The sequence below is a fragment of the Sciurus vulgaris genome, assembly GCF_902686455.1.
Source record: "Sciurus vulgaris genome assembly, chromosome: 2".
Taxonomy (NCBI): domain Eukaryota; kingdom Metazoa; phylum Chordata; class Mammalia; order Rodentia; family Sciuridae; genus Sciurus; species Sciurus vulgaris.
The window spans coordinates 177,971,753-177,999,501 of NC_136462.1; the positions used below are offsets into that span (position 1 = coordinate 177,971,753).

Genomic DNA, 27,749 nt, shown 5'->3' on the forward strand with positions numbered 1-27,749 from the left:
CTGTTTCTAAGGTGGCGGTGCTGGTGGTAGAACTCACTAAGCAGGCGCCGTGCCACTGAGCTACACCCCACTCTGCTGATGTAGATGTGGGGCGCTAGGGAAAAGCCAGTGTGGGGGATGCGCCGAGGGTTCCTGGCCTGAACAGAGGCAAGTACAGAGCCGCCACCAAACGAGATGGAGCAAGGAGTTGGGAAGCCAGAGGCTGAGCTGAGACCGTCTTTGGGCAGATTCGCGCGCAGCGGGGTGCTGGCTGGAGGTGGGGCGGGTGCGTCCCTGTGAAGGCACAGACTGGGAGTGAGACCCTGGGCAGAGCGGTTGTAGTTGGGGGTGGTGGCGATGGAAGCGTGCCTAAAGTGGAATTCAGAGAAAGAGGAATTAAAGACACTGAATAAAGACAACCTGTTTCCCCCACAAAGACCTTTGCTGCAAAGAGAGCAGAAAATAGGGGCAGCAGTAGCCGTGGTCAGAGTCATAGGATCAACCTCCAGCCGCCATTGACCTGTCCACCCACCATTCACCATGCATCTGCCCAACCATCTGTTCCCCCTCTATAAGCTGAGAAGTCTCTTCTGAACTCTGCCAGGCACCAACTCCATGCCAGGCAAGAAATGGAAGACCCAGGGTCTGGTACATAGTACTTGCTCAGTTAAGTTGTTCTGAATGAATTAAAGGGCAAGAAGGCAAGGTGCCCACTCTCTAGAAGCTTGATCTAGCAGCAGAGACAGAATGCCCGTATGGGGGGACATTGTCTAGTTGTCAGTCATTCATTGCAAGTTAGGGGAGGGAGGTATCTTGCCTGAGATCTCATTGCAGGTCAGTGATGGAGCCAGGATTTGTGCCCAGGTTTTTCAGTCTTTAGGATGTCCCGTCCATGAGGACACAACTTAGCTGGGGCAAGGAGCCTATGGCACTGTGGTGCTTTCAGAAGCCAGTTTTAAAATGTCTTATTTATTCAATTTCAATATTAATTATTCATTGCATTATATTGATTACATTAATGTTACAATTTATTTTAATATTTTGGCTAAAATTAACAAGGTATAGAACGATAATACATCAAAAGGTACAGAAGGATAGGAAAAGTCTTCTCGTTTTTATTCCCAGCCCCTCAGTCTCTCTTTTTGGAGTTAACTCATTTTCTTATGTTTTCTTCAAGTCCTAAATCATGGCAAGGCCGGGCAGCCCGTGCCCGTGATCCTAGCTACTCAGGAGGCTGAGGCAGGAGGATCACAAGTTTGAGGCCAACCTGGGCAACTTAGTGAGACCCTATCTCAAAATAAATAAAAAAGGGCTGGGAGCGTAGCTCAGTGGTAGAGTTTCCCTGGGTTCAGTCCCCAGTCCTGGGGCGGGGGGCAACCCAAAGACCTGAGTCGTGGCTATTTATTTTCCCTCTTTACACAGATGGGAGCATCCACTGTGTCCCCTCGGTCCTTCAGATTTATTTTTTGGTACTGAGGATTGAAGCCGAGGACCCTCTTCCACTGAGCTATGCCCCCAGCCCTTTTAATTTTTTTATTTTGAGACAGGATCTTGCTCCGTTGCCCAGGCTGGCCTCAAACTTGAGACCCTCCCGCCTCAGCCTCCTGAGCAGCTGGGACGTAGGTGTGCACACCGCACTCGGCTCAGATGGCTTCTTCCTTGCAGTTTCGGAGTCATCTTGGGACTGTTCCAGGGCAGCTCAGGAGGGCCTGCCTGAAGGGTTTGCGCCGCCCTTAGCCGGCCACGGTAGGGCCGTGCTGGCTTACTGAAGCCATGGCTTGTCAGCGACCGGGGAGGCTGTGCAGCCTTCTGCTAGAACGTCCCCGGGTGCAGAGGGGACCTCGAGGATTTCCTGCGTGCAGAACTTCTCAGTCAGGAGTCTTCCATTTGCAGGGTTCAGGAGATCTCGCCAGAGGGGCTGGGCCGTCCACCTCCCCCGGCAGAGCAGCGGTGCCTCTGGCCCCTCCACCTGGGTCGCACGGGGTGTTCTCAAAGTTGGGGACCTCGGCCAATTTGGGAAACACGGAAGTGCGGCTTTCACGGGGTTCTCTTGTTCCAGTGGCCGAGTCTCTCCTCGTCTTACAGCCCGAAGACGGACGTGGGAGAGGAGCTCCCAGGCTGTGGTGGGCAGCCAGCGTTCCTGCTGGGCGGGAAACGGGAGGCAGGCTGGACCCCTCTGCCTCCCCGCTTGGCTCACCTCTCTATCACCGCCCCCTCTGCCCCCGAGTCACCTGCGTCCCCCCTTCCCTTCCATAGGAAGCCATTTCCCTCTTCCTACCATCCAACCTTCCCTTGGCCCAGAGTCTCCGGAAGCTGGGCTGGAGTGACATCCAGCCTTCCTCTTGGCCCCAGGAGACACCAGGATGATGTTTGGATCTTAGATGATCTCACTGGGTCCCACCCTTGGTTGCGGGTCTTAGTGTGCAGAGTGCGTGTGCATGTGTACACACATGTATGTGCTGACGTGTGGCTGTTGGTGTGTATGGCAGCCCGGAGTGAGAGACAAAGTGGCTGGGTCCTGGGGCCGGGACAGACGCGGGCTTGAGCCCAGCACAGCCTCTAACTTCCTGTGTGAGGTTGGACCAGCCACTTGCCCTCTCTGAGCAACAGGTCTCCAGTCTATAAAGTGGAGAGGCTGATAAAGGAGGTGACCCCTGCCAGCCTTGCCGAGTCACCTTCTGCCCTACCTCCACCTAGAGCGTCGACTTCACGTCCTTGGTGTAGCCCTGGACCTTCCTGCTTCTTGGCCTTTGACCTTTCTGTTCCATTTCTTCCAGACTCTTCCTTCCGGTCTCAGGTCAAACATCACTTTCTCGGAGAGGCCCTCCCGGGTCACCCAGACAGTGCCGTGGCCCCTGCAGTTCTGCCCTCTATCCCTGGCACTTGTGGTTTTGTCACTGAGTCGCAGACCAGAAGCCTGACTCTGGGGATCCAAGAAATCAGGTCCGGCCACTCGCCCCAAAAACCAAATGGAAAAAGTGATGGAGAGAAGCAGGAAAAGAACCCGGATCGCTCACCGTAACTACCCCTGGCAGACCAGGGGGAACCCCGTCCTCAGCCCCGTCACCGGCTGAGAGACCGACCATGACAGGTTTTAGAGAAGGGGACGAGGGCAAAGGCGGGGCTCGCGCTGCTGGAGGCTTTGGACAGCAGCTGAAGCGGGTGATTTTTTTTTTTTTATTCGGTACTGGGGTTTGTATCCAGGGTACTGCACCATTGAGCCACATTCCAGCCCTTTAAAATTTTTTTTTTCACTGTGAGACACGCTCTTGCTAAGTTGCTTAGGGCCTCGAGACGTTGCTGAAACTCCTGCCTCAGCCTCCAGAGCTGCTAGGATCACAGTGTGCCTGTGCCATTGAGCCTGGCCACAGTTCTCCTCTGGAGACGCATCGTGGCCGACACCCGGGCCTCACGCACGTGGGGTTAATGGCTCTCTGAGTGCCCCAGTCTGACTGGTGTCTTCCAACGCTCAGCTTGGCAGCAGCAGGGCTGTGACCATGCTGTCCACTGAGCATCCCTGGGACCCAGACAAGGCCTGCCAGAGCAGGCACTGCAGATTCGAGAAAAAATAAATCCACTCCTCCCTTCATTCGAGCATTCATTTATTTATTCGTTCCTGAGTTGGGGTGTAGCTCAGTGACAGCACTTGCCTGGTGGGCACAATGTCATGAATTCCATCTCTAGCACCGGCAGAAAAAGGGACACACCTCTTTATTCCTTCCTTCCCGCTCTCTCTCTCTCTCTCTCTCTCTCTCTCTCTCTCTCTCTCTCTCTCTCTCAGGGCCTCCTGGAGCACGCAAAGCTGCCATCCCGCCGCCCCTTCCTCCCAGTCTCTCCTCGGATCATAGGGCTGCACCTGCCAAGTGCACAGATTAGATGCCAAGTCCTGGGACCTCTTCCCATTTAAACCTGGTCGGTGGACCCTGCCCAGGTGCACAACCCAGAGGACATCTTGTTTTTCTCCCTCCTTCTAGACCTCGTGTCCCAGGCTGGATGCTTATGAAATCCTGCGAGTTCTTCCCTCACCCGGTCCCTGATGGCCTGGTGCCCAGAGGTTGGCTTTAGTAAGCTGGGACAGGAAACTCACAGTCCTGCTGACATCAATCCAGGCTGAGACGTGGAGCAAGGCCAGGGTCATCTGTGCTGCTCACCTGTCAGCAGACTCATATGACCATGTGACCTGGACATGGACATGACATGTCAAGGCCACAGGGAATGTCAGTGTGGGAATCTAGCCATGGCACATCTAGCTCAGGGACATACCTCCACAGTAGTGAAGGCACACACCCCTGTTAATATTATAGGACCAGCCGGGCCTGGTGGTACACAGGTGAAGTCCCATGGACTTGGGAGGCTAAGGCAGGAGGATCAAAAGATCGAGGCCAGCCTCAGCAACTTAGCAACTTAATGAGACCCTGTCTCAAAAGGAGGGAGGGCACTGAGGAGGTGACTCAGTGGTTAATGCCCCTGGATTCAATCCCAGGTTCCAAAAAAAAAAAAAAAAATATATATATATATATAATATATAATATATATAATATAAATTTATATAATATATAATATATTTATATATTTATATTATATATTATATATTATATTATATTATATATTATATGTATATATATTATATACAATTTATAATATATATTATATATAAAATATATATACATATATATATATGACCATGGTTTGTTTGTTTGCTTCATTTTATTTGGTAATAGGGATGAACCCAGGTGACACTTTACCACTGAGCTACCTCCCCAGCCCGTTTATTTTTTGAGACAGAGTCTCAATAAGTTGCCCAAACCTGAAATCCTCCTGCCCAGCCTTCTGAGTTACTGGGATGACAGGTGTGTTCTACCACGCTCTGCTGTTTTTTGATTTTTTTTTTTTTTTGGTACTGGGGATTGAACCCAGAGGTGATTTACCACTGAGCCACATCCCTAGTCCTTGGTTCTTTTTATTTATTTACTTATTTTTGGTACTAGGGCTTGAACCTAGGGGTGCTTAACCACTGAGCAATATCCCCAGCCCTTTTTAAAATATTTTATTAGAGACTGGGTCTCATTGAGTTGCTAAGTTGGTGAGACTGGCTTTGAACTCATGATCCTCCTGCCTCAGCTTGATCCCAAGCTGCTGGGATGACAGGAGTGTGCCACTGTGTCCAGACTTTTATTATTTGAATCAGGATTTTGCTAAGTTGCTGAGGCTGGCCTCGAACTTGTGATCCTCCTGCCTCAGACTCCTAAGTTACTGGGATTACAGGCTTGCCACCACTGTGCCTGGTTTGTTTCGGAGACTGGGTCATGCTACGTTATCCAAGCTGGCCTCAAACTCCTGGGCCCAAGCCATCTTCCTGTCTCAGGCTCCCAAGGAGCTGGGACTACAGGTGTTTACCACCACACCTTGCTCTTGGACCAGGGTTTGAATCTCAGCCACCTAACTAGCTGTGTAACTTGGGCAAACCACCTAACCTCTCTGAGCCTTATATAATAAATGCTCCATCAATGTGGCTGCTCAAAAATCAATAGCCGAGAAAGTGCACTTCCACAGTGAGTGTGTCGGTGGCGACCAACCCCGCCGTAACAGTCTGCATGCCTGCTGGTGCGCAGGTGCCAGCAGGTCGCTGGCTGTGGGACTGTGGATGGACGCAGGAAGGCGTGCACCTGTGGAGCCACAGGAGGCGCCTGCTGGGTCCGCGCGCCTGGCTGTCCCTGGGTGCTCTTCCAGAGGCGCCTCTGGGGAGTTCACTGGCGCAGACACGCGCGTGCGCGGACCTGAGTGAGGCCCTGAGCGTGACCCCCGCCCCCTCGAGGTGGCCTGGTTGGCAGACTGCGCGGTCACGTCTGCCTCTGCCGGGAGCTCGGGGCCTTGCGGGCCGGATTAGTGGGTTCAAATCCAACCCTGCCAGCCGCGCGGTTTGGACCGCACACAACGGCACTCTGTGCTCGGCGACTTTTTCCGTGAACTGACGGTAATGGGAATTAAGGGGACTGAACAAGCCGATCCTCAGGAGGCGGCCAGACAGACACCAGCCCCGCAGCTGCTCTCCGCGTCTCCCGTCCGCCCGGTGCCGCGGCATTACACGCTCTCCTGCGACAGCGCTCACCCTGCTGCGTCCATGTCGCTGGCAGGACTGTCCTGTCACCGGACCTTGAGTCCTGGAGGGCAGGGGCTGCCTGAGCCAGCTATGGTCGTCACCCGTGTTGTCTGCTGGTTCTGAACCTCGGCTTCCTTCTCCGGTAGCATTTAGGGACACTCTATGTGCCTGACGCGATGTTAAGCCCACTCGGTCTTCAGACAATCTCAAGAGGCTGGGAGGCTGAGGCTGGATCACCTCAGTTTTGAGGCCCGCCTGGAGGACTTAGCCAGATTTGTCTCAAAAATAAACAAACAAACAAACAAACAAAGAAATACAAAGAAAAAAAGCTGGGGATGTAACTCAGGGGTAGTGTCTCAGGGTTCAATCCCCAGGACCAGAGAGAAAGAGAGAGAGAGAGACAGACAGACAGACAGACACACACACACACACACACATACAGATTGGTATCCTTGTTACCTTATTTTAGAGTGAAAAACAACAAAACGAAAATCCAAACAGAGGCTCAGAGAGGTTGAGAAATTTCCCAGGCTCACACAGAGCCTGGAACCCTGGTGGCACCCTGGGAATAAGCCTTGGGAGGCAGATTCTGGGGCCCCAGCGCTGCTGAGTCTGCGGCCTTTGCCAGCTGGTCTCCTCCCTCTCCACCCCCCACGGATACCTTCCGCCTCTCTCTGAATGTCGCTTTGTTTCTCTCTCACACACCCCCCCCCACCCCGCATCTCAGCGGCCGCCCTGCCAGGGGCCGGGCAGAGGCCCCAGCTCACCCCTTCCTTGGTGCAGTTGGGGGCGAGGTACCAGGTTAGCTCTGGGTCAGGAGGGATGGGGGAGGGCATGCAGGAGGGAGGGCAGCTTCCAGGCGATGGGGGGCTTCAGCTCTCGGATAAAGGAGAAGAGGAGCCGAAGGTGAACCCCACTGGCTGACTCTCCCTCTCCCAGGTTTCCCCGCCTCTGAGAGGGGAGGGAATAAGGCCCGCCAGGCGGGGGAACAGCTTCTCGCAGGCCGGTTAAGCTTCCAGACCGCCAAGCTGCAACCACTTCAGAGGACACCAGAGGGCGCCCCGAGATAGCCGTGGGCTCTGTGTGGCGTTCCCCTGGTCTCCAGACCACCAGGACCCAAGGCCTTGTGTATTCTGCTATTGTTGAGTGGATCTCTCTTACAGATGTCACTTAAGTCAGAGTGATCCATAGCATCGCTGGAACCTTTCACATCCCTCATGATTTTCTGTCCATTTGTTCCACAGAGTACTGACAGAGGGTGTTGAAATGTATACCACATTCTGGAAACTGTCTCAAGGAAGTCAGTTTGGGTGATTGTGGGGTTCATCTCATTTATTTATTTTTTTTGGTTCAGTCTTTGTTTTTCTCAGATTTGTTGGGGGTACACTTGATCCCTCTGCTACTCCTCCATGAGCAGAGCAATTGCATTTAAAATTTTTACTATTGTTAATTGGGGGTGGTGGCACATGCCCATAATTCCAGCAGCTCAGGAGGCCGAGGCAGGAGGATTATGAGTTCAAAGCCAGCCTCAGCAACTTAGTGAGGCCCTAGGCAACTCAGCGAGACCCTGTCTCTAAATAAAATACAAAATAGAGCTGGGGATGTGGCTCAGTGGTCGAGTGCCCCTGGGTTCAATCCCCAGGATGGGGGAAAAAAAAGAAATAAAAATGGGTAAGAGGCTGGGGGTGTAGCCCAGTGGTAGCGCATTTACCTAGCATGCACGAGGCCTTGGGTTCAATTCCCAGCACCTAAATAAATAAATAAAAAGATCAAAGGAGATCTTGTGCATATGCAAGTAATGTCCCCACATCTTTCTCTCTCTTCAGTACCAAAAAACAAAACCAAACAACCAACCAAACAACAACGACAGCAACAAGAAGCCAGTTGACACTGTTCCACCTGACAATAAATATCTGGATATGCTTTTGGATCTTCAAACCAAGGGATAGTGTAGTGTGACCCCAGCTGTGGACTCTGAATCCCAGGTCTGCCACTTATGAGCTGTGCATCCTTGAGCAAATTGCACGATGTCTCTGAGCTTTAACATCCTCACCTGTAAAACTAGGACTGATTTATTAAACAAAATTGTCCTGCAGTTGGGCACAGCGGGGCATGCCTGTAATTTCAGCTCCTCCAGAGGCTGAGGCAGGAGGATCACAAGTTCAAGGCCAGACTGGGCAACTTAGCAAGACCCTGTCTCAAAATAAGAAATAAAAAGGGCTGGGGATGTAACTCAATGGTAAATGGCTCAATCCCCAGTACTGTCCCCCAAATTGAGCATCTACTGAGCATTTGAGGTTTTTGGATATGTCAGTAGGTGAAGCGTGCAAGCCCCTTGTTCTTCAGAGCTTCTGTGTGGTAGGGGGACAGGTAACGAACAGTGACAGGGCACACAGGTGACCTTTGCAGTATACTGAGATGATAAACGCTGTGAAAAAGTAAAAGCCAGCACCCAGGGTGCACAGAGAATAGGGAAATGGGGACATGACCACACTGTCAAATAGGCTGCTCATTGAGAAGGTGACCTTTGAGCAGAGTCTTGGGGAGGCCAGGACTTAACCATGGCTAACTGGGAGGACACGCCAGCAGACAGAGGGCCCTGCTGGGCCTGACGTTGGAGAAGAAGGGGCTCGGTGGCTGGGGGTGGTGGCATGGAGGGTGCAGGAAGGTGGGAGGCAGCCGCCAAGGGGAAGGTCGAGGGTGGATTTCAGGTTTTTCCCTGGGTTAGGTGGAGCCAAGCGGGGAGCCTGACCTAATTTTTGTCCTAACCAGATGTCTGGCTGCTCTGTAACAATGACACTTGGGGAGGTGGGGGGTGTGCACAAGGTGGGATCCAGAATCTGGTGCAGCCATCTGTGTGGGAGGGGACGGTGGCTGAGCTGGGGAGGCACTGGGCACAGGATCGATGTCCAAGGTTGAGGTGGTTCAGGGTGCGGGGAAATCAAGGCTTCAAGGAGCCTCCAGGTTCTGGGTGGAGCCACCTGAGGCTGGAGCGGCGACTCGGACTAGCAGGCAGCACGGGGGCAGCCTCGGTGGGGGACGGGTGATTTGAAATGCAGCCTCCAGGTGAATGGGGTTGGGAATACAGGCCTGGAATTTACGAGCCACGTTTGGGAATAACACGTCACCAGTCGTTGTCAGGGTTAAGTGACTTCATCCTGGAAAGCACTGAGAACAGGGCCCGGCCCTGGTCAGTGCGTGCCGGTCAGCGGTTCTTATGGCCCTGGGGAAGAAGCCACCTTCGGCTCCAGCTCCTCCTCCCCCGCAGCCCCCTGGGGGAGGACAGATCTCCTTCCTCCTCAGGGTTGGTCTCCAGGGAAGGACCAATCAGGCTAGCTTTCTGGGGGGCGAGGTGTACTGGGGATTGAACCCGGAGGCTCTCTAGCACTGAGCTACACCCCAGCCCTAAGTCGCTGAAGCTGGCGGTGAACTTGCCGTCCTCCAGCCTCAACCTCCGAAGTCGCCGGGACTCCAGGCATGCATTTAAGTGTTCCCTTGGGGAGGCCTCGGAGGGGCAATTTCATCTCTCTGACCAGTGGTTATTGTTCCTGTAAAATGAAGAAAACGATCCTTTCTCCAAGGTTACCCTGAAAGCAAACGAGAAATAGTGGCTTTACGTGCCCCGCACCCAGTAGGTGCGCCTAACAGTCTGCTTCTTTCCTCTCCCCCCACGAACCAGAGATCCCAGAGAAAAGCGAAGTCGGAGTCCATCCCAGATATTTATTGAAAGGAAAGGTGAGATGGGAGGGGTGCAGGGCGGGTCTGAGGCCTGGGGACCCTCCTGCAAAGCCTTCCGGACCGCGGAAACTGAGGGGGAGGGGAGGGGAGGGCGCCTTGAGCGCGTCCTCCAGCAGTCTCGGCGCTCCCCCTAGTGGCAGAGAAAGGAGATGACGCTTCTGGCTGGGGAGCCTGTAGGAGGGAGTGGCTGTGCTATCAAGGTCAAGGTCAGGGCAAGGGTCAGTGGGCACTGGGGTCTGGGGGATGGAATTTGAGGGACATTTAAATCCATGTCCAAAGTAATTCTGGAGCCATCTAGAACCATCAGGCCTCTGGCTAGTCTCTCTGGGCCAAACCTGTCCCCCACCCCGGGAGTGCCCTGGGAACCAGGAAGGTGAGACACTGCTCCAGCTGCAGAACTACAGCTGGCCCAGGAGGAGTCTGAAGGTGCTGGTTCTGCGTGCTGGCTGCACACCGCCTTGCTCTGGGACCTTGGCAGATCACCCCTCTGCCTTCCTCGGCCTCCGCTTCTGTGAAGTGGGGTGGTAACTGCCCGGGATGGGGTGCGCTGTGGGGCTCTGATGCCGAGATGCAGGTGTGAGAGGTCAGTGTGTTCACCTCCACCGCGAGGGCGCGTCCTAGCCAACAACCCGGATGCCCTCGGAAGCATCCTGGCCATGAGCACGGACCTGCCTGTCCCCCATCTTAGCCTAGGGAGGTCAGCGCTGACATCCTGGGAGAAGAGGAATGTCACGGAACTCTAGAATTGGGTCCGGACCCCTCGGAGTCCAGAGGCAAGTGTAGACGGTCTGAAAGGAAAGGGGCTTGCCCAAGGTCATGGGGAGGGAAGGGTGGGGACAGGTTGAGGGTAATGCTTTCTGTCCCTGCAGGGTCTTGGGAAGGAGGAGTGGGTGGGAAGTTTGGGGGGTCTTGAGGAAGGGTGGCATCTTGGATGAGGTGGAACCCCACTCCTGGGAAGGAGTGTGGGGATTTGAGCTCCAGATGACCTACAGGTGGGCCTTCTGGGGGCTTGGATAGAAGGGGCCCTGCTGAGAGAAGCTGGGGGCCTGGGCGGGTGGGGTGGACTGGGGAGGCGGAAGGGCCTGCTCCTCCCTGAGCTGCCACACCGGCAGCTCAAGAGTCCCGCTGGGGCTGGATGGTCTGCACAGAGGATTGCCCGAAGGGGCTGGTGGGCATCGAGAACCACGACTGGCCACTGGCCTCACGGAAGATGGGCGACAGCTGCCGCTCTGGGTCATCCCTGAAGACTTCCACGTGGTGGTCAGCTTCAGCGTCCAAGGGCTCTGCCTTGGTGTCCTGGCTCAGCCAACCCGTCATGGCCCAGAAAAGGCAGATGGCCAGCAGGATCCCGGCGGCCACACAGAGCGCGGTGCCTGCCAGGCGGCAGGTGCCCAGGGCCTGGTTGTAGTCTGCTGCCCGCCGATCCAGCGACGGGAACTTACCATCGCTGATGCTCTCCAGCTTGGGGGGCACGGCGTAGCCAGTGGTCAGGGCTGCCACACCCAGCAGCAGCAGCAGGGTCCCTGAGGACAGGCTGATCTGGAGAGAGGCAGACAGACCGGGAGGCAGTCAGCGTCAGCCAGGGCCACAGCCGAGGGATCACTGTGGATCTCACCTGGGCTTCACGGTGACCCCTTGGTCCAGCCTCCAGAGATGGAATCACAGAACGTACCTGCTGGGCTCTGAGGGACGGAAACGGCCCTGTTTCCTTTGGAATCTTGAGGCCTCAGATCGATTGTCTTTTCAGCTCCCACCTAGCAGGGTTTTTCTCTGACCGACCCCGAGTCCCCTCCATCATTATGAAGGTCTCATTTTATCCCCTTGTCCTTTCTGCCTGTCGCTCTGTTGGTTACGCCTGTGCACCCTCAGATCTCATCTCAAACCTCCCCCACTCAGGGAAAACGACCAGGACATTTATTAGTTCTTCCATGTTGTGTGTGTGTGTGTGTGTGTGTGTGTGTGTGTATTTGAGAGATAGACACTGGGTGGGAAGGGAATTTACCCCAGGGGCGTTTTGCTAAATTAAATCTCCAGCCCTTTTTTCTTTTGAGACAGGGTCTCTCTAAATTGCAGAGGCTGGCCTCGAATTTGTGATCTTCCTGCCTCAGCCTCCAGAGTCTCTCGAATGACACACCAGGCATCACGGTGCCTGGCCAGTTCTTTGATATTTTTCATCAAGGTTTCCTCATATGGTACATATTTTGTTAGATTTACACCTATATTTCTATTTCTCCCCACCCCCACCTCATGCTAATGTAAATGGTAATTTTTTTTTTTCCACACTGGAACTGAATCCAAGAGGGTTCAACCACTGAGTGACATCCCTAGCCTTTTTGCTTTTTTATTTTGAAACAGGGTCTCATTAAGTTGCCCACATTGGCCTCAAACTTCCTCAGCCTCCAGAGTGTCTGGAATTACAGGTGTGCATCGCTACACCTGGTAGTAATTTTTTTTTTTTTTTTTTTTTTTGTACTGGGGATTAAACCCAGGGGGGCTTAACCACTGAGCCACATCCCCCGCCCTTTTTATATTTTATTTAGAGACAGGGTTTCTCTTAGTTGCTTAGGACCTTGCTAAGTTGCTGAGGCTGGCCTTGAACTTTTATTTCTTGGTTTTTAAAGATATTTTGCTTTAGTTACAGGTAGACACAATACCTTTATTTATTTATTTTTATGTGGTGCTGAGAATCGGACCCAGTTCCTCACACGTGCTAGGCAGGCACTGTACCACTGAGCCACCATCACAGCCACCATGTCCTTGAAGTTTCGATCCTCCTGCCTCAGCCAGGGAGCTACTGGGATCACAGGCCTGCGCCACCTTGCCCAGCTGCATTTTTAATTTCTGGATGTTCTTCATTGTTTCTTTTCTGAAGGAAATACGGAGGAGACTGATTTCCCTGAAAGGTCTGAGGGTTGGCACAGTAGTAATGGGGGCATGTGTGGGGAGAGTGAAAAGCTAATGGGGTGTGAGAGCAGGGACACCACAGGAGCCCAAAGACTAAGAGGAAATATGCAAAATCCTCCATGTGAAGGTTTGAACTCCTGGATCAAACTTTGTCCAAAGGCCCCCCACCTCTGACCTCTTCTAGAAAAGAGCAATGAGCAACCTTTCTTGTTTAAACGTATTCAAGGTCCCTCCGCAGTAACGGGATTGACTCAGGGGTGCTCTGTCACTGAGCTACACCCCCGGTCCTTTTCTTTTTTCTTTTTTTACTGCTAAGTTGCCCAGGCTGGCCTGGAACTGAACTTTCGATCCTCCTGCCTCAGCCTCCAGAGTTGCTGGAATTACAGGATGGGCACCGCCCTGGCTATCGCTGGGTTTTCCGTTGCCTGAATGAGGGAGACGCCTCACTACCACACCATTCCTTTGATTTCTACTCTCTGAGCCTCAACTCCAATCCCATCCCCTCCCTGAAGCCACAGAATCACAGGAGGGGCCCCTGTTGCCCTACCTTCCAGCACAATGAGGGCCAGGGTCGGCGGGGGCACAGGACTGGCGGTCCTTCGGGGTCATCGCTGAGAGCAGTGCCCGCACAGTCCTCATAGAAGAGGTGCAGATAGGAGTGGACCCCATACCACTTGCTTTCCTCCACGCTGGTGCCATGGCCACAGGCGCAGGGATGACCGCAGCTCAGCATCACGGGTCCCTGTGGGGCAGGCAAGGGGCAGCTGACAGACAGAGGGTCAGCGGGAGCTGCCCGCCTGACTCTCCTATCCTCTGACCTTCATATCTCTCCTGCTTCTCCCACTTTTTTTTTTTTTTTTTTTTTTGGTGCTGGGATGAAACCCAGGGGCCCTTCATACTGAGCTACATTCCCAGCCCTTTTTATTTTTTATTCTGAGCCAAGCTCTCACTAGGTTGCCCAGGCTGGCCTTGAACTTGGGATCCTCCTGCCTCAGCCTCCTGAGTAGCTGGGATTACAGGCATGCACCACTGTGCCCAGCTCTCCTCCCACTCTTGACACCTCACCTCTTGGCATGGCCTGGCCTTCTGGAATCCTAGCTTGTTTCCCTAAATATCTGTGAATGAACCAATGACCGAAGTGCCTAGCCCGGTGCCTGGCAATTGCAGGTGTCAATCCATTTGCATGGGCTCTGGAGCCTGACTAGTTGGACTGGAACCCCAGACAAGCACTTCCTCACTGTGTGACGTAAGGCAAATGCTTTAACCTCTCTGAGCCTTGGTTTCTTCATTTGTGAAATAGGGCTAACGAGGATACCCATTTCACTTAGTTATTGTGTCTGGTGCTGAAAAATAATAGCTGTTAAGATCATTAGTATAATTTCCTTGTTATTATTTCCATCCTGAACTTCTGGGGCTCTGTGTCTGGAGTGAGAGATCCTCATCTCTCCCCCCTCAAACTCTCACCCCACTTCTGGGCCCCTGGGAGGGGCAATTGTCATGGCCAACACTTGTCCAATGGGGCCAGAGTCTCCAAGCTACAAGATTCCTCCCCAGGACTGCCTCTACACAGCCTCCAACTTTCAAGGAATTTTGGCTTCACAGGAAGTGAAACTCAGGGGCCCTAAAGATTAGGGGCTCTTAGTATTAAGGGCTGCTGGATTTCAGAGAAACCTGTTTAAGAACCCTCTTTTCGCAGAAGTGAACACAGGCCTCAGTGGGAGGTACCTATGGCTTGTTGGTGGTGCGGGGAACTGGAGCCAGGGCGTCCCGCCTGCCGGGGGAGTGCTCTAGCACCGACCCCAGTCCCAGCCCTGGAAGCTGTCTGTGCATGCACTCAGAGGTAGGGCTAAAACCAAGGCCTGCGGTGCGGGTGAGACCCGGCTTCCGCCCTCCCTCCCTCAGCATGGTCCTCTGAGCAGCTTCAAGCAAAACAAAACAGTGTGCTTGTTCTGATGGGCTAGACAAATCTAGGGCCCCCTCGCTTCCCATCAGATGCGACCCTCAAATCCCTCGTAGAGACTCACCAGCACTTTCATATACACACAGAACAAAGAAATACACACGCACAAACCACAAAGAAGCACCACACAGAGTCCCAGACAGGCACAGAGACGCACCACACAAACGCACACAGAGAGACACACACACTGGGGCGCCTCCTGGAGACCCCGCGGAGCCACACAGTGCGAGGGATTGCTGCCAAGATTGCCTGTCCACAGATCGCGGCTGTCAACCTTCCTCAGTTACAATTCAGGGGAAGAAAGAGAAAAAAAAAAGGGAAAAAAAATTAAAGTAACAGAGAACGGGAAATGGCAGAGATCAAAAACGAAAGAGCGACAGAGGAAGGGAAGGACGAGAAGTCTGGATGGAGAGCTGGATCCAACCCGGGGCTGGCGCGGCGGGCTGAGTGGAGGGCGTGGCCGGCGCCGTGACCGCCCCCGCCAGGCGCCAGCAAGGCCCAGCAGGCAGAATGAATGGGGGCCCCCGGAGGCAGTCAGGGCCTCGGAGCATCGACTTTAATCAAAGACCCTCGGTGAGGGTCGCGGAGGGGACTCTAGGAATGCGGGCCCGGGTCTGCTCCTCCCTTTAATTCACCGCTTTCCCCGCCCCCAAATGTATACAATCGCTTAGTCCCGTAGGTACCAGTGAAGGAAGGTGACCTTGACGGTGCCTCCCCCTTTGCCTGGTCCCTCCCCCTCCCATTTTAGGGTGGAAAGGAGGAGGTCTAGCTGGAGAGGGAGGGCAGGGAGGGAATGGATGCTGAGGATCCTCCGGGGTTGCCATGGGAACAGCTAGGGAAGTGTCCCCAGCCGGCAGTGGGGAGGTACTTGGTGGGAACAGAGCGGGAAGAGGAGGGGGCTGCGTTGTCCGAGGCTGGGCAGGGGGCAGACTGCGGTGGAGGAGGCGAGGGGAGGGAAACGTACACGAAGGTGACCAGTCTGCGGGCCTGAGATGGATGGAATCCGTCGCATCTGCATGGCCCTGTTCAGTTCTCCTACCAGATCCCCAGACCCGCCCACTCCAGCGCCCCACGCTGCCCTGGCGGCTAGAAGGGGTGCCCTCCTGGAGGGGTGGCTGGGGAAATCAGGCCCCCCACAGCACTGCTCGTCCGACCTCGACCACCCCTCCCCGGGTGAAATCAACTGCGTCCTTTCCCTTAGAGGGAAACTGAGGCAGAATGGAGTCGGGAGGGGGTTTTGGAGGAAGGTGTAGGGGGATCTTGTCCGTCGGAGCCCCCGCCCAGCCTGTCGACCCTGAGGTGTGGAGGCGTGATGGGGCTCCTGCTGTCTGCCACCGAGACTTCCCTGGGACCCCCACCTCCCGAAGCCCAAGACTCGGGCGCAGACCTCGGTCCTGCCCCAGCCGGGCACCGCTAAGACTGAGGATGCGGTGGAGGGTGAGGTTCTCCGGAACCCGGGAGACCGCCGGGCAGGGGTCGGGCAGCTAGTGGAGCGGGGGCTGAGCTCACCTATCTACCAGCGGTCTCCACCGAGCGGACCCGAGCTGGAGCTGAGCAGAGCCGGGCGGGTTTGGTTCGCGCGTGCGCCGCAGTCCGGGGCTGGGGGCGGGGGCGGGGGCGGGGGCGGGGCGGGCCGAGGAGGGGGCGCCCGCCCGCCCAGGGGCGGCTCTGCAGACTGCGGTCCGCCAAGCTCCCGAACCCGCGTGCCCTTCCCGGGTTCCCTTCTCTCTCAGGCCCCAGGCTCCTCCTGGAGACCCTGTCGCCTCCCCCTGGAGACCCCGTCGCCTCCCCCGGCCTCGGTGCCTCCTGCGGCCCCTCAAACTCCTCCGCGAGCTCCGATCACTCCGCAGCTCCCACTCCTCCCATTGAAGACCCATCACTGAGTCTGCATCTCCTCAGTGCCTTCTCGGGTCTCCTTCCCCTCTCAGGAAGCTCCCCTCCAGAGTAGAGAAAGCTGCCCCTCCGTGCTGACCCCACTTCCTTCACCACCCCTATCTCTCCGAGTCCCCTTCCTCCTGGAGTCCTCCTTCTCTCTCACTGGGCACCTCGTTCCCCTGGCAGGGGAGCCCCTGATCTCGCAGAAACCCTCGCCTCTCACCGAATCCTGTTTGCTGTTCCTTCCTTTCCTTTCTCCCCGCCCACCACTCCTTTTCTCCTGGGATTTGAACCCAAGAGTACTTTACCATTACTCTATACTCCCAGACCTTTTTATTTTTAGTTAATTAATTTATTTATTTTTGGTACTGGGGATTGAACCCAGGGGCATTTCGCCGCTGAGCCACACCCCAGCCCTTTTTATTTTTTTTATTTTGAGACAGGATCTCGCTAAGTTGCCCAGACTGGTCTCGAAGTTGCATCTTCTTGCCTCAGCCTTGGAGTTGCTGGGATTGCAGCCATGTGCCACCGTGTCTGGCCTCTTTTCCTCTTTGAGCCCCCACCCCTAGCTAAGAATCAGTCCCTCTGACTTGGATGTGGGAGCTGGAGGTGGGGAGGAGGTGCTGGGAGAGAGGCGACTCACCCTTTCCCCTGGGGAAGGAGCCAGTGTGGCAGGGAGCCCTGCCCTCCCTCCCACCACCCTCGGTTTTGCCCTGGGCAGTGTGTGCCAGCTGCCACCTCCCAGACAGCTGCATGGCTTCATGCCTTGTCATGCACTCACACTGTGTGCTGTGTGGTCTTGGGAAAGTCCCACGTCTGGTGTGTGGTCTTGGGACGGTCATTGTTCTTGTCTGAACTTCATCAGGCACCATTGCACAAACTTGCCTTGATGTCTCTAGCAGGCATCTGTCTCTCCCTGTGTCCCGGGGCACAGGGATGAATGAGCCCTCAGTGTCCCTGAGCCTCCCAAAGTGCTTGGCATGGAATAGACAGCTCAGTAAACATTTACTGAACACAGACTAATAATAGTCGCAACATTTGATGTTGGTTATGTGTTTAAAAACTTTATATGTACTGAAGGACTTACTCATTTGTGTGTGTGTGTGTGTGTGTGTGTGTGTGTGTGTGTGCGCACTGAACTGCACAGGCAGGCAGAAGTGAGACTCAGTGGACCTCAAGTCCTGGAGGGAAAAAATTTGGACTTCAGTCTCAGGGTACTGGGGAGCCATGCAAGGTTGTGAAGAGGGGAAGGTGGGCTGGGGTGTGGCTCAGTGGTAGAGCACTTGCCTAGCACTCGTGAGGCACTGGGCTCGGCACCACATAAAAATAAACAAATAAAATAAAGGTATTGTGTCCATCTACAACTAAAAAAATATTGAAGGAAAAGAGGGGAGCAATGTGATCTGATCTGCATTCTGAAAAGATCCCTTTGGCCACTATCAGGAGAGCAGGATGGAGAGCAATGGATGGTGAAGGAGCCCAGTGAGGAGACCAGTTCGCTGGCCTAGCAGGTGTGCAGAGAAGGCTGCACTCAAGGAACGCAGGGTGCTGCCCGAGCTGCAGGAGCACCAAGTGAAGAGACCTCAGGTCAGAGCCCAGGCACCCTCTGCTGTGGGCCGAATGTCTGTGTCTCCCCAAAATTCCTGTGTCGAAGTCTTAATATGGTGGCATTTGGAGGAGGGCCTTTGAGAGTCACTCGAGCCCCCGCTGAGGACGCAGACAGAGCTCACTTCTGCTCTCTGCCACGTGAGGCTGCCTGCAGGAGAGGGCCGTCTGTCAACCTGGAGGCAGGCCCTCACCTGCCAGCAGGTGACTTGGCTGGCACCTTCATCTTGGACTTCCCGGCCAGCAGTACTGGGAAATAAATGTCTGTCGCTTAAGTCGCCCAGCCAATGGCAACTTATTATAGTGGCCAGAGCAAATGGAGACAGCTGTGTCCTGGTCAGCCAAGACGGCTTCACAAACCATACCAGAGGCCATCACTCATCATCTTTCACAGTTTTTGTGGGTCAGGAATTTGAGGAGGGTTCACCTGGCTGGTTCAGCCTCGGGGGTCTCTTGTGGCTTGGGTTGGAGCAGCCAGGAGCTGGAGCGTCTGGGGGCTGCCCAAGTGTCTCTGTCTCTCTCTCTTTATAGTCTCAGGGCCTCTCCAGGGGGTCTCCCTGCAGGAGCCAATTTTGGTTTCTCCAGAGTTTGGTGGCCTTGGCCTCAGGGTGGTGACACTTACACCATGGTTCAGGGCTCCCGTGAGCCAGGCTGCATTGCCCGTAGGACCGAGCCTCAGCAGTCACCATGGGATGGAACCTGGTCTACCGTAGCCTGTCATTTGAGCAGTTATTAAGGGAAGGACATAGACTTATTACTCAATGGGAGACGTCATGGGCATGTTTTAAAACATTTGAAGAGACCAGGAGAGAAAGAACCAAAGAAGCATCCTGAGACATGGGCAGTGGGAGAGAAGAATCTGAAAGGGTGGGGCACCCCTGGTCACAGAAACCAAGGAGACACTTCCAAGGAGGGCCTCTCCACACTGCCAAATGCACCAGTGGCTCAGAGAAAGACAACAGGACTGAGATCGGGCAACAAGATGAGTGGGGGATCAGGTGGGCTTAGGGTGTGGAGGGGAAGAAGCCAGACTGCAGTGGTTTGGGAAGTGAGGTGGGACAGGGAAGTGAGGAGCTGGGAGCTCTTTTACAGAATAGTTAGAGAAAGTGTGTGTGTGTGTGTGTGTGTGTGTGTGTGTGGAGGGGTTTTGAGGGAAGGCAGTGGTATCAGAGAATCGGCGAATGATGTTCTAGAGGTGATGGGAAGAGAGGTGGTCAAATGTATAGGCAAATGGGCTGAACTTGAGTTAGCAAAGGAGGGCTCCCCATCCTGAGGCCCTGGGAAGGAGGACAGGAGATCACTGGCAAGGGATTACAGTGCAGTGACTTTGAGCTGAACTCGGGGGTCAAACAGATTTGTTTTAGTTTTGTTTTATTTTGTACGGTGGATTGAACTCAGGGACACTCAATCACTGAGCCACCTCCCCAGCCCTGTTGTATTTTATGTAAAGACAGGGTCTCATTGAGTTGCTTAGGGTCTCACTAAGTTGCTGAGGCTGGCTTTGAACTCCAGATCCTCCAGAGCCGCTGGGATTACAGGCGTGTGCCACTGTGCCCAGCTGTGGATCCAGGACTGAGTCCTGGTTCTGCCACTTGCTGCTAACGTGACTAGCCACTCTGGGACTCGAGTTTCCCTGACTGTAACGTAGAGATAACATAAGTATTTGCCTCTCAAAGAGACTGGAAGAGTGAAATGAGATGTGCACATAGTGAGACGCTCAGAGCACTTGGAACAGAGTGGGAACTCCATGAAATCTTGTTATTACCACGGCATGCCGTCGCTTCACAGGTGAGACGGTGCGTGAAGTGACACCTGAGGAATTGTCTGCTGTTGAGAAAAACAAGAAACATTGTCTGCTAAGAAACAGGGAGGCCAGGCACAGTGGTGCACACCTTTTCTCCCAGAGGCTCGGGGAGGTGGGGAGTGTGGGGCTGAAGCAGGAGGATTGCGAGTTCAAAGTCAACCTCAGCAATTTAGCAAGAGCCTTTCTCAAAATAAAAAATAAATGGGACTCAGTGGCTCAATAGTTAAGTGCCCTTGGGTTGAATCCATGGTACAAAAAAAAAGAAAAAGAAAAAAAGAGCTGGGTTGTAGCTCAGTGGTAGAGCGGTTGCCTAACATGTGTGAGACCCTGGGTTTGATTCTCAGCACCACATAAAAAAATAAAGATATTGTGTCCATCTACAGCTAAACATATTAAAAAAAAAAAAAAAAGGAAAGGAAAGGAAAAAAATAAAGAAAGAAGAAATTTCTAGTTCAATTGGAGACTTGAAGAGGTGGCAAAGCAGATACAAAATTCCTGGCGGGATGCAGTAGTATACACTCTAGTCCCAGGTACTCAGGAGGCAGAAGATCACACGAGCACAGGATTCCAGGTCAGTCCGGGCAACATGGTGAGACCCTGTCTCAAACAAACAAGTCCACATATTATATGTTTCCATTTATATGAAATATCCAGAGTTGGCAAATCTATAGAGTCAGAAAACAGATCAGTGGTTGTCAGGGACTAGGGAAGAAGGAATGGGGGATTCCAGTTTAAGGGTTTCCTTTTGGAGTGATGAAAATATTCTGGAACTAGATAGAGATGATGGCTGTATAGTATTTGAATGTACTAAATATCGCAAATGGCATATTTTATATTATGTGTGTTTTACCACAATTTTAAAGAAAGGAAGTGAAGAATTGGAACAACCAATAACAATATGATGATGGCAGTAATTGTGTTAGTTCTGTTACTGTGACAAAATACCTGAGATAAGCAACTTGAAAGAAGGAAATGTTTACTTTGGCTCATAGTTTCAGAGGTTTCAGTCCATGGAGGCTTGACCCAGTTGCTTTGGTCCTGTGATGAGGCAGAACATCGTGGCAGAAAGTGTGTGGTGGAGAAAAGCTGTTCACCTAGTGGCAGCCAGAAAGGAGAGAGAGAGAGAGAGAGAGAGAGAGAGAGAGAGAGAGAGAGAGAGAGAGAGAGAGAGAGATTTCCCAACTTCCCTTTCTGTCTTTTCACGTCCAGGAACAAGGTTGAGAGAAAGGGACTTGGTGAGTCTTTTCTCCCAACTGCAGTGTCTGTGCTCTTCCCAGAGGCCCCAGCAGCACCACGTTGGGACAGAGCATTCAGAGGTTCACCACTTGGTGGCCAGTCAGAGCTTACTAAGAGGAGGGCCCCTGGAAGAATTTGCCATTTTCAGTGGAAAACAGGTGGCGCTTACTGGTTATGATGACCTTATACGTTGGATCAGGATTCGCTGCACCTTTCTTCATAGTAAGACACCAAGTGCTTAAGAAATAAGGACGTTCTAATCCGTCCATTTGACAGATATGAAGAGTGTTTTAAGAGGTGCAATCTGAAAAATGGATCAGACTCTTGGATTCATAGCATACTAGATATGTTTGACAATAAATAACATGAATGCAGAGAGAGAGAAAGATTATTTATAACAAAGACTCTTCCCCAAAACCCTATGAATTCATAACTAGATTAATCTACTCTTGAGGTTCATAAGGTTAGAGCCGTCATGAACCAACCACCCCCCACAGTCTGCGCCTCTGGGACCAAACCTTCAACATACAAGCTTTTTGGGGACATTTAAGACCCTAATCCTAACAGTGATGGCCATCTTGTTTCTATATGTGTGTGTGCAGTGCTGGAGATTGAACTCAGGGCCTTGCACAAAGAGCTGCTCCCCCAGCCTTTTTAATCTTTCAAGACAGGGTCTCACCAACTTAACCCCACCTGCCTCCAATTTCTGATCCTCCTACATCAGCCTTCCAAGTTGCTGGGATTATAGGCATGTGTCACTGTGCCCAGCTCATAGCTAGCTTTCTGCTTTATTTAGATCTCTGCTTGCATATCATCTTATCAAAGCTTGATAGTTTTTTGTTTTTTGTTTTTTTCAGTCTGGGGATGGAACTCAGAGCCTCATGCATGCTAGACAAGCACTCTGCCACTTAGCCACACCCCAATCCTCAAGAGTTGATTTAAACACTATGATAGAGACATAAACTGCTCTCTAAATTTCTCTGCACTTCACATATATTTCCCAACCCTTTACGGTTAGGCAAACCCACGTGATGAGTTCTGGCTAATGAGCTACAATGCACGTTATTTCTGGGCCAAAGCATTTATTCCAGTTGTTATTGCTACAAAACAAACTACTCGGGGCTGGGGATATAGCTCAATTGGTAAAGTGCTTGCCTTACAAGTACAGAGCCCTGGGTTCGATCCCCAGCACCAAAAAAAAAAAAAAAAACAAAAAAACAAAAAACAAAACTAATACTTAGTGACTTGAGGCTGTGACAATCATTATTTGGTTCACAAATCTGCAACTTGTGCAGGCCTCTTCAGGAAGGCCCCAAACTGCTCCACCTGGCCATTGTAATATAATATAAAGCTGCTCCCCCGCCCTCTCTGCTGCAGCCATTTCCCCGCCTCCCAACTTCTTGTCAGTCTGTGGACATCCTGGCTAGCTATTGGTTCATCAGTCAGCTTGCAAGTATCCTCCGTTATTGGTCCTGTTAGCCCTGCGGAATTCAACTGCTTAAGGATAGCTCCTTGCCATCTTTCCCTTCTTCTCCTCACATTCATGCTTTCTCTCTCCTCCTTGCTTTTCACTCTCTCTCTTGCACGCTCTCTCTCTTTGCCTCTCATTTTCTCTCACCCTGCAGGGAGACACTCTGTTTGCTTAATAAACCCTCTTATGTGAGTTCCTGTGTCCAGAGTGGTTTCAGGGTTCTTACATTGGTGCTGTGACTCGATTGAGCTCTTCCACTGTCTCTTAAGCAAGTGGAACCCCATCTGATGCCCCAGTGCCCCCAGACACAGCCTCACCTTCCATTCGCCCGGACACTCATTTCTCTGCATCTAACACCGGGCTTCAGATTGGTGGTTCCCTAGGCAGGTTCCCCTAGGCCGACTTAAACACTCCTCTGCCGACCTGAGAAGCAACCGTTGAGTGTCCAGGGCCCTCAAGACGGCTGAGGGGTAGGGGTACCCCCAGCCACGACTTTTATAGTTACGGCTGGCCCCTTACTTGGTCTCATCTGCCAGGTGGGTTCCTGATTTTATGGAGATTCTCTTTCAGGGTTGAGGCTCGTCTTCGCACTCGCTCTGGAAAACCCTGAGGTCCTCAACCCTCTCGGCTTTTGCCTGGCCCACATTGATGCTTGGGTGACGACACCATCGATGTGCTGCCTTCTCGTCTCCAGCCGACTACTCTGGCCTCGGGACGCTGGGGCACAGACTCAGCTGTATCAGTCTCCACCATGGGAATCTGGGTCCTCCATTCTGGCAGATTCATCCCTGGGATTAGAAAACTTTAGAACCCTTCACCTGACAGCCCCCCCCCACCGGCTTAAAGTCATCAAAACTTAATGATATTTGGCCACAGTACCCTTTAGATAATCAACCCAAAATGGCCACGTAATGGCACACAGCTTCTGTGAGCAAGCAGGCAGATGGAAACGGGGTCCTTATCTTCAAGTCTCTTCTTTCTTGCTTCTTGGCTCTTTCTGCAAACTTGAACGCCTCCTTTTGGCTTCTTCTCCCCATCTTAATCCCTCCTCCTCCTCCAACTTCAACTCAGCTAACAAACCCATTCTGTTTCTGCTTCTGTTCCCCTGCCCAGCCACCTAGTCCTCCTGTCACAAGGTCCTGCATACATATTCTAGTCCCCCCTATGGGAGGTGGTGGGTGTGGAGGGAGTAAGCAGCCCAACAGTTAGTGGCATGTCCCCCCAGTAAGGAGTACGATATAGCAGCCCCATTCCTCACAAGTAGTGGGAGATAATGTTTTCACAATTTTCTGCATCCAAACCTGAATTGATTATTAACCAGGAAAAAGGGTTAAAATGCCCTAGGCATCAAGTTTCTGCTAGAACCTGTTAGCCCCTTTCAGATCTCAGTCAAGGCTTACATTGAAATGTAAATGGAGGAAGCCAGAAGGCCAGTGGGAGACCAGTCTCAAACCCAAGGAAAAAAAGTATCCATTTAAAATTTCTCCTGGGCTGCAACACAGAACACTTTATCCCTCCCTCTCACCTCTTCTCCCTGACCTTCTCTTTCTCATTCTTTCATGCTAATAATTAATGGCCATTATCATTTTTCTTCTAGTATTCTTGTTTTTCTTAAATACTATATTTTTTGAGCTCACAATTTTGATCCTACATACCTAGGTTAATGACTTTTGATCAGTTCTTTATCCAACTTTAGAGTTATTTTTGAACATCTGTTACATTGCAATGGAGATAAACATTACAAGGCCTTTGCTTTTGTGTTAAATATAAGTGCGCATAAAACTAAAATTTTAAAAAATGGATCCAAATACTTTTAATTCATGTGATTTAAAAAGGTTCAATTTAAATTGGGTAAACTAATAGAAGTAAAATGTCTTTAAAATTTACTCACAAGTCTCTAGGCGGCCAAACTAATAAAATGTTGATGTTTATAAAATGTCTAACATCAATTTTTTCTAGGACTTTTCTTCAACAGGAAAGAGATGGCAAATGCTGTTTAGTACACTTGTCTGATATCTCGTTTTTTTTTTATAATAAGATGAGTGAATTAGAGTTGACATGTAAGGGATTACTCAAATGTGTTTGTTAGAGACATCTGATTAACTTAAAAAGTTAAAATGCTAATTATTAAATAACATCGAGTACTCTCAACTCCTTAAATCCCATGGAGTAACATACTTAAACATTATTGGTGTTTTCATAGGTTGGTAAAATTTACTCTTAATATGTCTGTTAAGCTCTTTTCTTTAGAACAACTAGTCTTAAAAATTGGGGTTCATACAATTATGGTTAATGGCCTTCTTTGTATATTAAATGTGTTCATATTTTCCAGGCATACAAGCCTATAAAGCAGAAAACTTATCAAACTGCTATTCTCCAAATTAAACTTGTCTGTAATGGTAATTTTAAACTTATAAGAAGAGTAAATGTTATTGGGGATTTATTTCTATCATTTAATGGTCTATTATAGGACCTGTCATCAATAGGATATATGTAAAATGTGTTACTTTCTACACTGAGATAAAAAAATTTTAAATGTAAATGTATTTCTAAAAGTTAGTGAGAGCCTGATTTGTTTAAAGGTTAATATTGTGAAACATGAAAGCATTTTGCCACTTTGCCACACAAAAGGAAAGTTAAAAGCTCTCTCAGCCTTTCTTTAATTCATGTTTAAGATATAGTATTAAAAATAAAAAAATATAATAATAAAAAAGATATAATATTAAATTATGTTAACTAATGTTCATATAGACTCAGGAATGTAAACTTCTTAAAATGACATTTAAGAAAGGAGTAAAGATCAACATCAGAATTAGAACACTTAAGATTTGTAAAGAGCCACACCTTGGGGCTGGGGAGATAGCTCAGTCGGTAGAGTGCTTGCCTTGTAAGCACAAGGCCCTGGGTTCGATCCCCAGCACCCAAAAAAAAAAAAAAAGAGCTACGCCTTACCTGAGATAAGGCTCTGCCTCCCCTCCCACCCTGCTGCATGTTAGAATGGCTCCAAAGTAAGCCAGACTTTAACTCATTTAAAGTTGTGTTCAAAAGTTTGATGTTTGTTGTAAAGATTACTGTGATCTCAAACAGGGGATATAATGAATAACTCAGCCAAAATTCAAGATAGCTATTGTACAAACTGAATGTTTTACTGTTGGTGATTCCATTTTGTATTTTCCTTGTAAACTCTAACTGTTGCCTGATTAATATTTTGCAGAAGTACTGCTTTAAGAGCAAATTACTTGAAATACTTACCGTAAATTACTTGAAATAGTACTGCTTTAAGAGCAAACACCATAAATTACTTGAAATAGTAAGCCATCACCTATAGGACAGATAATGTAGACCCCAATGAGGTAAAAGGGGGTAAATCACTGTAAAGTCATAGACATTGAAGTCATAAAGTTTTACTTTATGACTGGTGGGACTGGCTTGCCAGATGGTTAAGATCAAACTTAAAGATTGAGATTAAATACAGAGGCCAAGAAAAGCCAGTATTTGGGTCTTGCCCTCAGTCAGCCTGAACCCAGGGAACAAGAGGACTTCTCTAAGGAGCTTTGGGACTCTGGGTCACATGACCTCCCGGTCAGGGAGATTGATGAGGTCACTAGAGGATGAAAAGCCAATCAGTGCACCTGCTGCAGAGGAGGGTCATGGAAAAAGGGAGACATCCCTGGTGCTTCCAAGGGAAGCCACCTCATTGAGGAGACCCTGCCTAACCGACAGCACTAAGGGAGCTAAGAAGCGGCCCTTAAGTTCTCTATGAGTGACAACTGTGGGAACTCAGCTGACTCTTTAACAGACAGGAACAGGTCACTTTGACCAGCTTGATCTTAGACACCTAGCAAAACAGTTAAAACCAAAATATAGCCATTCTTGGGCAGTTAAAAGAAACAACAGTTAAATGTAGCCCACTAGAATAAAGACTGGAAGCTACAAAAGAGAGATTCTTAGGCAAATGTGCCTGATAACTATCAAGAGAAACTGCCAGAGTCAGAAGTTTTTAGTCAGTTTAAGGCCTACAGACACAGGTGGGCTTAATCTATGTTTGCTAGTAACAGAAATATAGAGATCTCTACTAAACACAGGTTATACCAATAAAGTAGCTTAACTATATTTTCTGGGGACATCAATGACATTAAGAGTTAAATGTTGTGTTTGCATTGCTGATAACCTGGACAATGTTAAAGTTCCCAAATAAAGCCCTCGTCCTCTCCAGCCTTTGTTAGGCCTTGTTATGGGAACAACCTCTCAGTTCTTCCACCCCCTGGTGAGGGATTATTGACTTCTGTCACCTTCATGATATTCATTGACATGTTCCAGATTCTGCAACATTTATCTTGTACTAATCTCAGTTCAGTACTCATGTCTTTTTGTTCTTCTCTCACAGAAGCACCCACCCCCAGATGCCTTTACAACCTGCTCTTCCCTACCCAGACTTCTACCATGGACCCCTCAATTGACCCAATTTCTAAAAAGGGAACTCCAAACTGCTTGCCCCATGCTGCCCCTTTCCAGCTTGAAGAAGCCAGAGTGGTCGACATCCCCCTTTCTCTACAGCAGTAAGGAGTTCCTAAAACTAGGGGGGGAAATGAAGCCAGAATTGGGGACAGGCAGTTAGTGTAGAAATAGGGGATCAGTCAAATCGAGAAAATGAAGTCCATGAAAGCCATCTGCCTCTGGAAGTCTGGAAGTTGGAGACTGCCCCTGCCCTGGGAGAATGGACTTTTTACATCTCACCTGCAAAACCAGGCCTGGTCACATAGGCAGGAAGGAGAGATAAGCGGGGAGAGAACTGGAGAACAAAAGATCTTCTTATAAAAACAGAAACGGGGGAATGGAATATAATATAAAGCTGCTCCCCCGCCCTTTCTGCTGCAGTCATTTCCCCGCCTCCCAACTACTTGTCAGTCTGTGAACATCCTAGTTAGCTATTGGTTCATCAGTCAGCTTGCAAGTATCCTTCTCCGTTATTGGTCCGGTTAACCCGTGGAATTTGACTGCTTAAGGATAGCTCCCTGTCATCTTTTTTCTCATGCTTTCTCCTACTCACTCTCTTTCTCTCTCCTCCTCACTTTTC

At 50.9% G+C, this 27,749-nt stretch overlaps 1 protein-coding gene and 1 pseudogene across 4 annotated transcripts; one reads left to right on the plus strand and one right to left on the minus strand.

Moving 5' to 3' along the window:
- Positions 1-10,881: 10,881 nt before the first annotated feature.
- NRSN2 (neurensin 2) lies at positions 10,882-16,445 on the minus strand. Of its 3 annotated transcripts, none has more exons than XM_079128390.1 (3): positions 16,191-16,445; positions 13,269-13,463; positions 10,882-11,356 (listed from the first exon to the last, which is right to left on the minus strand). In XM_079128390.1, the coding sequence occupies exons 2-3, from the start codon at positions 13,452-13,454 to the stop codon at positions 10,931-10,933; spliced, it is 612 nt and encodes a 203-aa protein (XP_078984516.1). In that variant the 5' UTR covers positions 13,455-13,463; positions 16,191-16,445; the 3' UTR covers positions 10,882-10,930. The 3 variants fall into 3 exon arrangements, with proteins under 3 accessions (XP_078984516.1, XP_078984517.1, XP_078984518.1); XM_079128391.1 differs by having other exon boundaries at positions 13,269-13,485; XM_079128392.1 differs by lacking the exon at positions 16,191-16,445 and adding an exon at positions 14,868-14,951.
- Positions 16,446-19,932: 3,487 nt separating this feature from the next.
- Positions 19,933-21,466, plus strand: LOC306655371 (cytochrome c oxidase subunit 7C, mitochondrial-like; annotated as a pseudogene). The gene is made up of 2 exons: positions 19,933-19,949; positions 21,243-21,466. The product of its transcript is annotated as a cytochrome c oxidase subunit 7C, mitochondrial-like (transcript).
- The last annotated feature ends 6,283 nt before the right edge of the window (positions 21,467-27,749 follow it).